Genomic DNA, 14,201 nt, shown 5'->3' on the forward strand with positions numbered 1-14,201 from the left:
TTGGTGGCTTTGTGATAAAGCTAAAAACTTTTGGGATATGATATACAATGAGCTAAGGTTAATTCTACAACAAAATATCCCTAAAACTTCAGAGATGATGTTGTTAAGCATTATACCAGACTATATTATAACACAACGGACCTTTTTACTCTATGCCACCACAGCTGCAAGAATGGTCTATGCAGCTAAAGGGAAAATGACTGAAATACCGGACAAAACTGATTGGATTCATAAAATGTTTGAACTAGCAGAAATGGCAAAATTGACTGAGTTAGTAAATCAAAAAGATAATGATGAATTTGTTAAGGAGTGGGAGGCGTGGATTGTTTATTGCAAAAATGAACTTAATGTGCAAAATGTTAAAGGTTATAATTTAGACTAGGTTAATTTTCTTGTTTCTACTTTCCTTTCTTTTTTAATAACTGTAGAAGGTTTTATAAAAAATTTTTTTTTATAAAGAATTAGAAAATAATTGCTAAGAGGATTACGAAGATAAGTTAGAGATAGAAGAAGGAAGGGGGGAAGTCAAAGTAGGGGAAGATAATTGTTATATATATATGTTAGTTTTAATTGAGAATTAGAAAAGATTGAAAGGCAATGTTAATTGATTGTATCGAATGTATGAAAAAACAATTAAAAAAACAAAAACAAAAAAACAAAGCAGAATGAAATTTTGTTGGCAGATTTGGGCTAGGAGCACGGAATGAAGCAGGAGAACTCCTTGTAGAATTCTGTAAAGACAACAATCTGTTCATTGCAAATACATGTTTCAGGCAACCACATAGACGATTGTATACATGGACATCACCAGATGACCAGTATAGAAATCAAATAGATTATATAATTGGAAGCAGAAGATGGAGAAGCTCTATTCTCTCTGCCAGAACAAGACCAGGAGCCGACTGCAGTACAGATCATGAATTGTTAATATCGAAAATCAAGATAAAGCTTAAGAAAAACACCAAAACATTCATAGCACCAAAATACAATCTAAGCAATATTCCAGAAGAGTTTAAAGACCATGTAAGGAACAGATTTGCATTACTGAGTTCAAGTGAATGTAAACCTGAAGAACTATGGGTGGAAACTAGAGATATTATCCAGGAAGAATGTGCAAAAACTATTCCTGTAGCCAAAAGAAAAGAAAAACCTCGATGGATGTCTGAGGAAACTCTTAAAATTGCCAGAGACAGACGAGAAGCAAAAGTAGAAGGTGACAGAAATAGAATCAAAAGTCTAAGTGCAATGTTCCAGCTACTTGCACGTAGAGACAAAGAGACCTATTATAATAACCAGTGTAAAGAAATAGAAGAGAAAAACAAAAAAGGAAGAACAAGAGATCTGTTCCACAAGATCCAAGAAATCAAAGGGAAATTTAAAGCACGGTTAAGCCTGCTGAAAGATAAGCATGGAAATACATTAACTGAACAGGACAAAATAAAGAAAAGGTGGGAACAATACACTGAAGAACTATACAGAAGAGATGAAAGGATAAAATATTCTTTCCAAGAAGAATCTTTTGAAGAAGAACCTACAGTATTAGAAAGTGAAGTGAAAGCTGCATTGAGAGCAATCGGGAGAAACAAATCACCAGGAGCAGATGGGATATCAATAGAGCTATTCCAAGCCACAGAAACTTAGTCCATCAAAATCTTGACAAGAATATGCCAACAGATATGGAAAAAAAAACAATGGCCCACAGACTGGAAACAATCCATTTACATTCCAAGTCCCAAGAAAGGAGACATCAAAGATTGCAGCAACTATCGGACCATCGCATTAATTTCTCATGCAAGTAAAGTGATGCTCAAAATCTTACAGCAAAGGCTGTTACCATATATGGAACGTGAAATGCCTGATGTTCAAGCTGGTTTCAGAAAAGGAAGAGGCACTAGAGATCATATCGCAAATATACACTGGTTACTGGAGCATACGAGAGAATTTCAGAAGAAAATCAGCTTCTGTTTCATAGATTACAGCAAAGCTTTTGACCGTGTGGATCATGAAAAGCTATGGCTGGTTTTAAAGGAAATGGGTGTGCCACTACATCTGATCATTTTGATGCGCAACCTGTACTCTGGACAAGAGGCCACAGTTAGAACAGAATATGGAGAAACTGAATGGTTTCAATTGGCAAAGGTGTCAGACAAGGATGTATTTTATCTCCCTGTCTCTTCAATCTATATGCAGAACATATAATTAGGAAAGCTGGATTAGATTTAGATGAAGGTGGAGTGAAAATTGGAGGGAGGAACATTAATAATTTGAGATATGCTGATTACACTACATTATTGGCAGAAAATAGTGCAGATTTGAAACGACTACTGCTGAAAGTTAAAAGAGAAAGTTCCAAAGCAGGACTACAGCTGAACATCAAGAAAACAAAAGTAATGACCACAGGAGAATTACACAACTTTAAGGTTGACAATGAGGAAATTGAAATTGTTCAAGACTTTCTATTCCTTAGCTCCACCATCAACCAAAAGGGAGACTGCAGCCAAGAAATCAGAAGGAGATTGAGACTGGGAAGGGCAGCCATGAAGGAGTTAGAAAAGATTTTAAGTGTAAGGATGTGTCACTGGCCACCAAGACTAGATGAATTCATGCCATCGTATTCCCTATTACTATGTATGGGTGTGAAAGCTGGACAGTGAAGAAAGCTGATAGGAAGAAAATAGATTCCTTTGAAATGTGGTGTTGGAGGAGAGTGTTACAGATTCTGTGGACTGCCAAAAAAACAAATCAGTGGGTTATAGATCAAATCAAGCCTGAACTGACCCTAGAAGCTAAAATGACTAAACTGAGGCTATCGTATTTTGGTCACGTCATGAGACGACAAGAGTCACTGGAAAAGACAGTCATGCTAGGAAAAGTTGAGAGCAGCAGGAAAAGAAGGATACCCAACAAGAGATGGATTGACTCAATAAAGGAAGCCACAGCCCTCAATTTGCAAGACTTGAGCAAGGCTGTCAAAGATAGGACATTTTGGAGGACGTTGATTCATAGGGTCGCCATGAGTCAGAAGCGACTTGACGGCACTTACCGTATTTTTCGCTCCATAAGATGCACTTTTTTCCTTCTCAAAAGTGAGGGGAAATGTGGGTGCGTCTTATAGAGCGAATGTGCGCACAGAGCCGGCTGGGCGCGCTGGGAGGCAGCCGGGGAAAGCTGCCTCGCGCCGTTCCAGCGCGCCCAGCCGGCTCTGTGCACCCGCCCAGCCCGCTCTGTGCGCTTGCTCGCCTCCCAGCTGGGAAGCGGAGGGGGGGCGGCTTGGCGCGCCCGCCCGCCTCCTCCCCGCCCGCTCTGAGCGCTTGGCGTGCCTCTCCCGCCCGGCTCCTCCCAGCTCGCTCTGAGCTCTTGGAGCGCCCGCCCGCCTCCTCCCCGCCCGCTCTGAGCGCTTGGCGTGCCTCTCCTGCCCGGCTCCTCCCAGCTCGCTCTGAGCTCTTGGAGCGCCCGCCCGCCTCCTCCCCGCCCGCTCTGAGCGCTTGGCGCGCCCGCTCCCTGCCCGCGTTTTTAGAGGAGGAAAACAAGATTTTTTCTTGTTTTCCTCCTCTAAAAACTAGGTGCGTCTTATGGAGCGGTGCGTCCTATGGAGCGAAAAATACGGTAATACACACAATGCCATAAAGTTCATCTTCCAATGCAGCCATTTTCTTCAGAGGAACAGATCTCTGAATAACAACTGATCTTCAGACTACAGAGATCCAGTCCTCTGGAATAAATGGCAGCTTCAGAGGTGGATTGTTTTGCATTACATCCCTGATGAGTTCCCTCCCAAACTCCATCTTCCCCAGGCTCCTCCCCAAATCTCTAGAAATTTCCCAAGCTGGAGTTGGCAATTCTAGAGGGAAGTGAAGATGGGAGAAGTATAATGTAATTTACAAAGTTTCCTGAAAGGCCCTCCAGCTCTTCTGTCCTATTAGGTATGCTACCTGGCGCTCCATCTCTCCTCTCTCATTGTCCCCATCTAGCTGCCACCTCTGCCTAGGGGTACCTTCTCACTCACTCACTCACTTAGTCAGGTGCTGCCTGCTAGCTTGCCTGTCTGGGGACTGCATCAGCTCTCTCTATTCTCTACTCTTTGCCCTGCTTCCTTTGTGGGGTGATATCAGGGTCTGTTCCCCCACTTCCCAACCATGCCTTACTTGTGTCATGGTTGTAGAAACGAGTATAAAAGGGATGACAGAGTTAATAAGTTTATAAATAGTGTAGGCCATCTGCTCTAAATCCAACCAAGGCTGAACTCTCCCTAGAAGATAAAATGACTACACTGAGGCTTTTGTACTTTAGTCACATTATGAGAAGACAGGAGTCACTGGAAAATAATAACTTGAGGAAATAATTTGAGGAAAAGTTGAAGGCAGCAAGAAAAGAGGAGGATCCAATGTGAGATGGATTTACTCAATTAAGGAAGCCACAGCCCTCAGTTTGCAAGACCTAGGGTTGCCAGGTCCCTCTTTGCCACCGGCAGGAGGTTTTTTGGGTGGAGCCTGAGGAGGGTGGGGGTTGGGGAGGGGAGGGACTTCAATGCCATAGAGTCCAATTGCCAAAGCATCCATTTTATCCCAGTGAACTGATCTCTATTGGCTATAGATCAGTTATAGTAGCAGGAGTTCTCCTGCTAGTACCTGGAGGTTACAACCAAGTAAATAAACCAAAATGCTGTAATACAGTAGTTAGGAAACAAACAGCACACAAGCTCAAATTTTTACAAACCAGTCACTGATCTTTTATAAAGTGGGTTTCTTGGTGTAATAAATACTTTTTATGCCTTATATGCCTTATATACAAACTTTACAAAATTGCAAACACAAATGAAGCTGTTAGGAGTGTTCATGAGATGAAAAGTTTGTAAAGTTTGTATATAAGGCATAAAAAGTATTTATTACACCAAGAAACCCACTTTATAAAAGATCAGTGATTGGTTTGTAAAAATTTGAGCTTGTGTGCTGTTTGTTTCCTAAGTACCTGGAGGTTGGCAACCCTAGCAAGACCTGAGCAAGGCTGTTAACAACAGGACGTTTTGGAGGTCATTAATTGATAGGGTTGCCATGAGTTGGAAACAACTTGATGGTGCGTAACACAAAAAGGCCATTTGCCTCCTGCTGATGGCTGGGAGGAAGAACTGGGAGTAGATTTTGTAAGATGGCTTCTGGAGTGGTTGCCGTTTGAGCTTCTAGACCAGGGGTGGGGAACCTTTTTTTCCGCCAAAGGCCATTTGGATATTTATAACATCATTCACAGGCCATACAAATTAACTCCCCTCCCCCATGTATTCTGGCCCTGCCCCCTTTAACCCCTCAATTGTTGCCACTTCCGCCCCCAGCCCTCTTGTAGTACAGAGGAAATATGTTTCTCCACAGCCCGGGTGGGAAAGGGTTAACACAGTTTCTTGGGCGGTCCTAGCAGCTCCATAGCTAACGACTCTTCTGCAAGGGGGGAAAACGGTTCCTTTTCTCGGCAAAACAAACTCACATCCGCCTTGAATAGAGGCTATTCCTGTCCGCGGGAGGGGGTGGATCGCCAGTCTTAGATCCTTCTGAGCTAGAGATCTGCCAGGACCCACAAAGGGCCAGACCAAATGATTTTGCGGGCCTTAACCAGCCCCCGGGCCTGATGTTCCCCCCCCCTGTTCTAGACCCAAAGTGCATGACATGCAAATAAACATGTTAAGCTCCTTCCAATAGGGTTGCCAGGTACCCCAGGCAACCAGCGAGGGGTGGGGTGGGGGACTTAGTGGCAGCAAACTGAGGCCTCTGTCATCAGCAACATGGCGACATCACTTCCCGTATACTTCTGGTACAAGCTGATGATATGGGGACACTCTGGTATTTGGACAAAAAGTATGTTAGAAGCTGTTTTTATCATAGAGTTTTGCCCAAATACCATAGCGATACCACAGTTGCCGGCGATGTGATGATATCACTTCTGGTGCACACTGGAAGTGATGTTCCTGTGTTGCTGATGGCAACTAGGCCTAAGTTTGCTGTCAGTAAGTTGGCTGGCTGAACAGCGTGGGGGAGAAGCTTCAAAGTGGGGCGGGGGCACTGTTGGTGGGGCTCTGGCAACTCTATCTTCCAAAGAGTCTGGGATCAGTTCTTCACACAACTGGAAGGATCTTTTAAAGCTTTCATTATGACAAGTGGTAACAATTTTAATTTGTTAGCTGCCTTGGTGGCCCTTGTGAAATTCTGTAAAAACAACAGCTGCTCAGGCATGCCAGTTGCTGGTTTCTGGCTGGCAAGCATTCTCCTGCTGGCTGCGCCCTGCCACCTGGCCTTTGCTCCTGATGGGTGGGAGAACAGTGGAGGGCAGAAATGGCATGATGTGCCGTTTTGCTGTTTTGACGTCACATCCAGTGAAAACCCAGATGTGATGTCAACACATCAACTGATTCTCTGGAAACTCTGTAGTAATCACATACCATAGTGTTTCTAGAGTGTTGGTTTTGGCCTGGACATGAGGTTGATGTGTCACTTGACATCATGTCCACCCCTTGCCCTGCCCCCAAAGGTCCTCAAACTCTTCCAAGGTCACTTTGGGAATCATTTCTTTCATTACCACTCTGGAGTAGGAAATTCCAAGTGAAATGCTGAGCATTACTGGCTTCCCTCACTGGGCTTTTCTGCCCAATAGTTGTGTTTTGTTGGAGTTTGGGGGAATGGGCTTAAGTTAGATAACTCTATATAACTAACCAAACTTGTGTAAGTCTTGTAATGGGACTCATTCTCTGGAATATAGTATGTTTGGTCCTGACTGGGGAGAAGGTCAAAAAGGTGTTGGAGAAGGAGGGCAGGGTGTCTTGCTGTAGTGTGTATTGGTCTTGCAAGGGGAAAAGCGCCCATGGCAGCCATTTTCTATTTCCCCTTTGCCTCTTGTGGCACTGGCAGCCATTTGGTGGTGGTGCCTACTACCCTTTTCAAAATTCTAAAAGTGCCTACAGGCTCAATAAGAATTTGGGACTCCTGGTCCAGAAGATGCCAAAATCTGGAAAGGCTAAGTTGCCTGATGACAAACTAGGGATGCCAGCCTCCATGTGGTACCTGGTGATCCCCGCAAATTACAGCTCATCTCCATACTACAGAAATCAGTTCCCCTGGAGGAAATGGCTGCTTTGGAGGGTGAACTCTGTGGCATTGTACCCCACTGAGGTCCTTGTACCCAGGGCTCCTTCCCCAAATCTCCAAGTGTTCCCCAACCTTGAACTGGCAACCCTAGCCTCACCTATCCCTTGCCAGTGGCCAGAGGGGATCTGCCAACCCTATGAAAAACCCTTGTCTGATTTGGAAAATAAAATCCCTCTGAGTTCAGCTGTGGGTGGTTCTGTGGGTGGTGAATAGTGTTCCCTGTGCTTTATTCTTGGGGGAAAAAACAGGTGTGCCGGGCTCCAAGTTGTATCTAAACTGTGAGGGGAGGGGATATAAGCCTTGCCCCCCCCCCGAACCATACAATTTTCTTGATTTGAAGGAACCCTGTTTGCCCAGTTGGGGGAACAGGAATATGAAGTACCGGTACCTGTATGCTTGCCTCAGAGTAAACTGAACCTTCCTGAGGCTATTTCAAGGCTTTCCCCCTCCCCTCATGCCATGCTCCCAATCTCATTTGTTCACTGGATTTTGGAGGAACAAACAATATTGGAAGCTGTTCTCACAGAGTTCCCAGTATCACTTGTAGTTGAGCGTTTGACACTAAGGTGCATGCAAGTCCTTTTTTAACCACTAGAACATCTTTTTTGTTCTGAAGATCTTTTTACCCTTGGAGAATGTTGCTTCCAGTTCAACTGGAAGAAACAGGGTTGCCAGCCTCCAGGTGCTGCCTGGAGATCTCCTGGAATTACAACTGATCTCTAGACTACAGAGATCAGTTCCCCTGGAGAAAATGGATGCCTTAGAGGGTGGGCTCTATGATATTACACCCTGTTGAGGCCCCTCCCCTTCCCAAACCCTCCCCTCCAATGGCTCCACTCTCAAATCTCCACATTTTTCCCAAACCAAAGTTGGCAACCCTAGGGAAGAATATAGAAAACAAGTATTCTCCTCCTTTGAAAACAAGTATTCTCCTCCTTCCTTGGTGATGCTGAGTCCTGGGGTTGTGTTTCTGCTCCGTATTTCTGAGGAGCATGGGAAGACAAATGCAAGCAGAGGCCACATTCTTAGTATCCTCTAGTTTCCAATAGAAGTACAAAATTGGCAGCATCACTTGACATTCCCTTTTTAAATGTAAAGTTATTAAAAAAATACATTTCTGGAAAGGTCATTTGCAATTACATTTGAGTGCTGTACTGGCTTCTCTTTGAATGCTAAAACTGATTTCTAGCAGTGGATAATTGTTGATAAATGGAGAAAAAGTGATAGAATTACGGGTTTAGTGACAGCTAATGGTGGCTTTATCTTAGCTCCCTTTATTATCCACAGGTGTTCAGTTTCCAAACCTTTAGGATGCTCTGTTTTTACTATAATTGTTCCACAAGACTGTCTACGCTTATCCCTGTCTCCATCATGCACAAATGCTACTTTGTGAAGGACCTTTGTGTGACTTAAGAAACACACCAGATAATAACATCTGTATTTTCTATTGTGCTGCATGTCTTCTATTAAAGAAAAATTAATATGTCAAAGAGCATTATGCTTTTCTTGTAAAAGGCATGGGTCGTGGGAGATAATTCTGTATGAGAGGGGAGAAAGAAAAAAAAACATAAGAACATAACAAGAGCCCTGCTGGATCAGGCCAGTGGTCCATCTAGTCCAGCACCCTGACTCACACAGTGCCCAACCAGTTCCTCTGGAGGTCCAACAAAAGGACCTAGAGGCCAAGACCTTTCCCTGATGTTGCTTCCTGCCCCTGCTGTTCAGAGGTTGACTGCATCTGAACATGAGGGTTCCCTTTGGTCACCATGGCTAATAGCCACTAATAGACCTATCCTCCAGGAATTTGTCTAATCCTATTTTAAAGCTGTCTGTGCCTATGGTCATCACTTCATCCTCTGTCAATGAATTCCACATTTTAATCACTCACTGCAAAGAGAAATATTTCCCGTTGTCTGTCCTGAAGCTACTGCTCATCACCAGATGCCCTTGTGTTCTAGTATTTTGGGAGAGGGAGAAAATTCTTTCTCAACTCTCTCCACCTCATGCAAAATTTTATAAATCTCTATCATGTCCCCCATTACTCATCTCTTTTCTAAACTGAAAAGTCCCAGATTCTTCAGCCTTTCTTCATAGCAACCCCCTAATCATCTTGGCTGCCCTCTTCTGTACTTTCTCCAGCTCTGTGATGTCCTTTTTGAAATATGATGACCAAAACTGCGCGCAGTATTCCAAATGAGGTTACACCATCAATCTATACAGGGGCATTATAGTATTGGCTGTTTTACTTTCAATCTCTTTCCTAGTAATCCCCAACATAAGAGTTTTCCTTTTTCACTGCTGGGTTGACACTTTAACTGAACTATGTACTAGGACCCCAAGATCTTTTCTCAGACTCAGCACATTAAACTCCATTAGCCTACACTTTAAGTTGGGATTTTTTGTTCCAGTGTGCCTTACACTTACCAACACTGAACTTTATCTGTCACATTGTCACCCCCTCATCCAATTTGTGGAGATTTTCCTGGAGTTCTTCCCAGTCATCATTGGTTTTCAGCATTCTGAATAATTCTTCAAACTTGGCCACTGTACTATTCACCCCTAGTTCCAGATTATTTTTGAACAAATTAAATAGTACTGGCCCTGATATTGATCTTTGTGGGACCCCGCCATTTCTCTCCATTGTGAAAATGAGGGGTGTGCGTTCGGCAAATCTGAACCAAACCTTCCCCCCCCCCCGAAAAAATGGCAGCAGTTTAAAGGGAGCTGAAAAGCAGATCCCACATGATTTGGTCCGCTTTGGCTTCACCACCATTAAAAAAAAAGACTGGGAGGAATCCCTCTCCCTCACTTCCGTGATAGTTGGCCAGACTTGCGCAGAACTCTGCCACTACCGCCTCTGGGCTCCACTTGGGGCTCAGGGGTGGCGGTTGGCACAGAGCTGCAAGCCTGGCTCATGCAGCTCTGTGCCATGCAGCTCTGTGCCAGCTACTGCCTCAGGGCTCCACATGGGGCTCAGAGGGGACCACTGCCGCTGCTGGACTCAAGGTAAGTGAGGGGAGGGGGAAATGGGGGGTAAAATTCGGACTCAGGTCTAATGAACCTGCATTTGGGGGGGGGGGAATGTAAATATTCCCGATATGGGGGTTCGGGAATATCTGGGTTTTCTGAAAAATATCAGATCCATTAGACCCGAATCCAAATGTTACTGATTTTTTTTTTTTTTGCACCCTTAGTGAGAACTGTCCATTTTGCTTCCTTTCATTTAACCAAGTTCTAATCCATAAGAGAACCTGTCCTCTTATCCCATGATCAGGAGTCTTTGGTGAGGTACCTTGTCAGAAGCCTTTCGAAAGTCCAAGTATATATAATGTCTACAGCATCACCATTTTCTACATGCTTTTTCAGTTTCTCAAAAAAAAAAAAAAAACAACACTGACAGTTACTTATTTCTGCTCAAGGAATGAGACCATCCAGATACCGTTTCCTGACTGCAATTGACTAGGGTGGCTAGATGTCTTCTCTTTCAGAAAGTCCTCTCATTTTTTATGCCTGTCCTCTGAAATGTCCAGGTTCCTGCTTCTGTCCAGTAAAATCAGCTGATGTGGATATGAAAGATTTTCATAAACAGTGTTGTAGAAGTTCTAAAAAAATATGGGTCCTGGAGGCCAAGTATAGAAATGTCACGGAACAGGTGTGTGTGTTGGTTAGTTGAGGCAAAATGGTTGGTGCTGTCACTGCCTTTTGTTGCTTGAGTGGTTTGTGTGTCAGATTTTTACTCAAGAAGATGCATGGATGTCCTGCAACTTTCCTGAGATTGGCTCAGCTGGGGGTCTGCTGGGGGCACTTTTGAGCTAATGTGGCCTTCTTATGACCATCAATTCATTTCTGTCCAGAAGTGCAGTTTCTACACAAAATGCTGACTTGGCAGGGCAAGGGTAACTTTGCTAAGGAAAAGAAGTTTTAAATATGAAGGTTTTGCTACAGAATTGATCAGGGCTATTTGAAACCCTTCTAAAGAGGAAAAAGTTATAATGCCTTAGACAGTGACTTTCTAACTCTATACCACCACTTGCTTTATTAGGAAAAAAAACCCAGAAGATGAGTCTTGTTCATCTGTAACAAAAAATAGCAGTTCTGTAGCACCCTGAAATGTTTCAAATTTATGGTGGCTTCAGGGAAAACCCTACTTTCATGGTGTAGAGGTTAAGAGCGGTGGTTTGGAGTGGTGGACTCTGATCTGGAGAACCTGGTTTGATTCCCTGCTCCTCCACATGAGTGGTGGAGGCTAATCTGGTAAACTGGGTTGGTTTCCCCACTCCTCCACATGAAGCCAGCTGGGTGACCTTGGGCTAGTCACACTCTCCCAGCCCCACCTACCTCACAGGATGCCTGTTGTGGGGAGGGGAAGGGAAGATGATTGTAAGCCGGTTTGATTCTTCCTTAAGTGATAGAGAAAGTCAGCATATAAAAACCAACTCAATCAATCAATCATCACCTTTATTGGCATAAAAAGGAATAATCATAAAAAACCCAACTTTTCTTCATAGCTGAAGTAGAAATATTTCTAAGTGCAAAGGGGGAAAAAATCTCTGCTGCACAGGCTAGTAAAGAGCGATTCCACATGTTCCCTTTGCAGCAACTTGGGTTGTCAGTTGAAAGGAAGGACTGCTAATCCTGGTACTTTCTGATGAGTGTATCTGTATGATGCACATTTGCCAAGCATGTGCTGAGTGTATTCATATGTATACCTGAAAATGTAAGATTTAAAACATTTTTATGTATTCCTTCAAACTTACTGCATGAAATAGCTCTTCTGAAACTTACTGAAAGAGCGTGCCTTTTTATAAGCTTTACCTCCTGTTTACAGAACTATATAGCAAACTGTCTCAGAAGTGGAGAACAGTTACAGCAAGGGTGTCTCCCTCCTAGTTCGATGCGGCTTAAGTTCAGCAGTCAGGATAGTAATACCTCCCTCACTTAAGACAGGTTTCCTGTAGACATTTCCTCTTTATATCTATTTTCCAGCTTATTCCCTGCCTGGGGCAATGTGCTTCTTTTGTAGATCAGCTGATCATATGCAGAGTCACTTGTAATCCCCTAGATCATTTTACCCACATGACTATATCACAGCTATAAAAGACCGTTGGCTCCTAAAGGCATAGAGCATCTATGGTCATTTTTGCATGGGTACTTTGACTCACGTTTGCCCCCAGAGTGACTCAGTTCTTTCTTGGAGTTATGCATGATTTTTTCATCCCTCGGAGTTCACTTCACTCTCAGGTTTTCCCAGTGCTGATTTGCCATGGGTTTAAAGTTTGCTCCAAGAACAACTCAGTTCAAATTGTAGCCATTTGCGTGCATAAGGTAATCCGGGTTTTCCCCTTGTCCTCCAGCCAGTGCAGCACGCAGGAGCCTCCGGGCCAGGAGGAAAGGGGCAGGTAGGAAGCAAGTGTTTGCATACCAACTTAGCCACCTGATTCCTCTCTGCCTCCCCCCCAGCCCCTGCATTTGGGTGATGTTACCCGGGGGCGGGGGGAGAAGAGCTGGATCTTTCCCTTAGCTGCCTCTTTCTTCATTTTTATTTATATATTTAGCGATAAAATAGAATTTCCAAAGGGGCAAAAAACAGCAGAGGGCAGCTGGAGAAGTAAGCAGTCATATGGCTGCTTATTTTTCCAGTCCCTGTTAAGACTTGGAAGTGGTCTACTTGTTAGTAAGCCCCATGTTATTCAATAGGGCTTACTCCAAGGAAAATCACAGGGGATGAGCAGCTGAGCCCCAGACTGCAGTGCTGGCTTTTTCTTTCTTTCGTGGAGGCATTTCAGAGATCCCTCTTGCTGGGGGCAGAGGGGAGCTGGATGATGGTGATGTTTTTCTAAGAAACACTACAGCCAATTACAAAACAGCATTTCCAAGGGACAGGGACTCAAATGCTCCGGATTTTTGCTGGCGATTCTACAGTATGAAAATTTACTTCTGATACTCTAAGCCTTCTTTTGGGGCTGTCAAGTCCCAGGGTCAGAGGCAGGGAAGTAGGGTCAAGAGCAGTCCAAAGTCAAAACCAGGTTATCTGTAGAGTTCAGTTCTAATAGCAAAAATATAGTCCAAGAGAATAGTCAGGGTTCAGTCCAGAGTCAAGGCACACAGAGTTCAGAAACAAGTAAAGTTGCAGTTCGCACAAGGCAATGACACAAGTTGTTCCCACACCAGCCTGGATGCAAGCATCTGCTTAAATAAGTGTAGGAGGATCCAGCTGTTGCTGGTTCTTCTGACTCAGCACTCCTTGCTGGAGGGAGCTCATTTTCCTCATCACTGTCAGCCAGCAGTGCTCTTAGTAGTACTTGTAATCTAGCACTCCTTCTACACCCAAGGAGAACTGTTCTGCACCTTCAGCGCCACTGCTGCAGCAACTGTGGAGGGCTGCTGATGGTCACAGGTGAGTGCCTTGCCCTGGGTGGTTGTAGGCACTGGGAACATTCATATGTCTGTGCCTGCTCTGCCTGCCATGGTTCCTCACTTTCACTGTCTACTGCTTCAAGGTCCTCTTCTTCTGAGGAGACCTCAGCAGGCTGACTCACAACAGGGGAAAACAGCCACCATGCATAGGATTTTGAGAATTCAGATCAGAAAAGGGAGCATCCAACCCAGGGTAAAATTCCCATGCATAAATGGCCTGTGATTCAGTCAACTAAATTTCCAAGATCTTCCACTGTCTACTCGTGTGTTTGGATGAAACTTACTTTCACACTCACACACTTAAAAATCTGGTAGTCTACCGAAAAAGCCTTTTGCTGTTTTGAAGAAATGGCTACATCTGTGGCTGGAACTCATTCATCACATGTCTATTTTTCTGATGTGTTTCTTTTTCTTGTCTTCTTGTAGGTTCATCAGTGACCCAGCTGCTTGCCCGGGACCTAGACAATGATCCTCTCGTGTTTGGAGTGGTTGGGGAGGAAGCTAGCCGATTCTTTGCAGTGGAAAGCATGACTGGAGTTGTGTGGCTTCGACAACCTCTAGACAGAGAGGTAATGATATACCCTTCAATATTTTACAAATGAAAATTTGTGTGCATGACTGGGTAGGACTTTGGACAACATCTGGCATCTACTTTAC

The 14,201-nt window shown here is 44.0% G+C and overlaps 1 protein-coding gene across 1 annotated transcript in view; it reads left to right on the forward strand.

The window, feature by feature from the left end:
- The window catches only part of CDH23 (cadherin related 23), a 553,698-nt gene that overhangs the window by 77,562 nt on the left and 461,935 nt on the right, over positions 1-14,201 (forward strand). The window contains exon 3 of the mRNA XM_056850511.1: positions 13,971-14,113. Coding sequence (XP_056706489.1) covers positions 13,971-14,113 — 143 coding nt within the window. The remainder of the gene's footprint in view (positions 1-13,970; positions 14,114-14,201) is intronic.

This window comes from Euleptes europaea, chromosome 5, assembly GCF_029931775.1.
Source record: "Euleptes europaea isolate rEulEur1 chromosome 5, rEulEur1.hap1, whole genome shotgun sequence".
NCBI lineage: Eukaryota > Metazoa > Chordata > Lepidosauria > Squamata > Sphaerodactylidae > Euleptes > Euleptes europaea.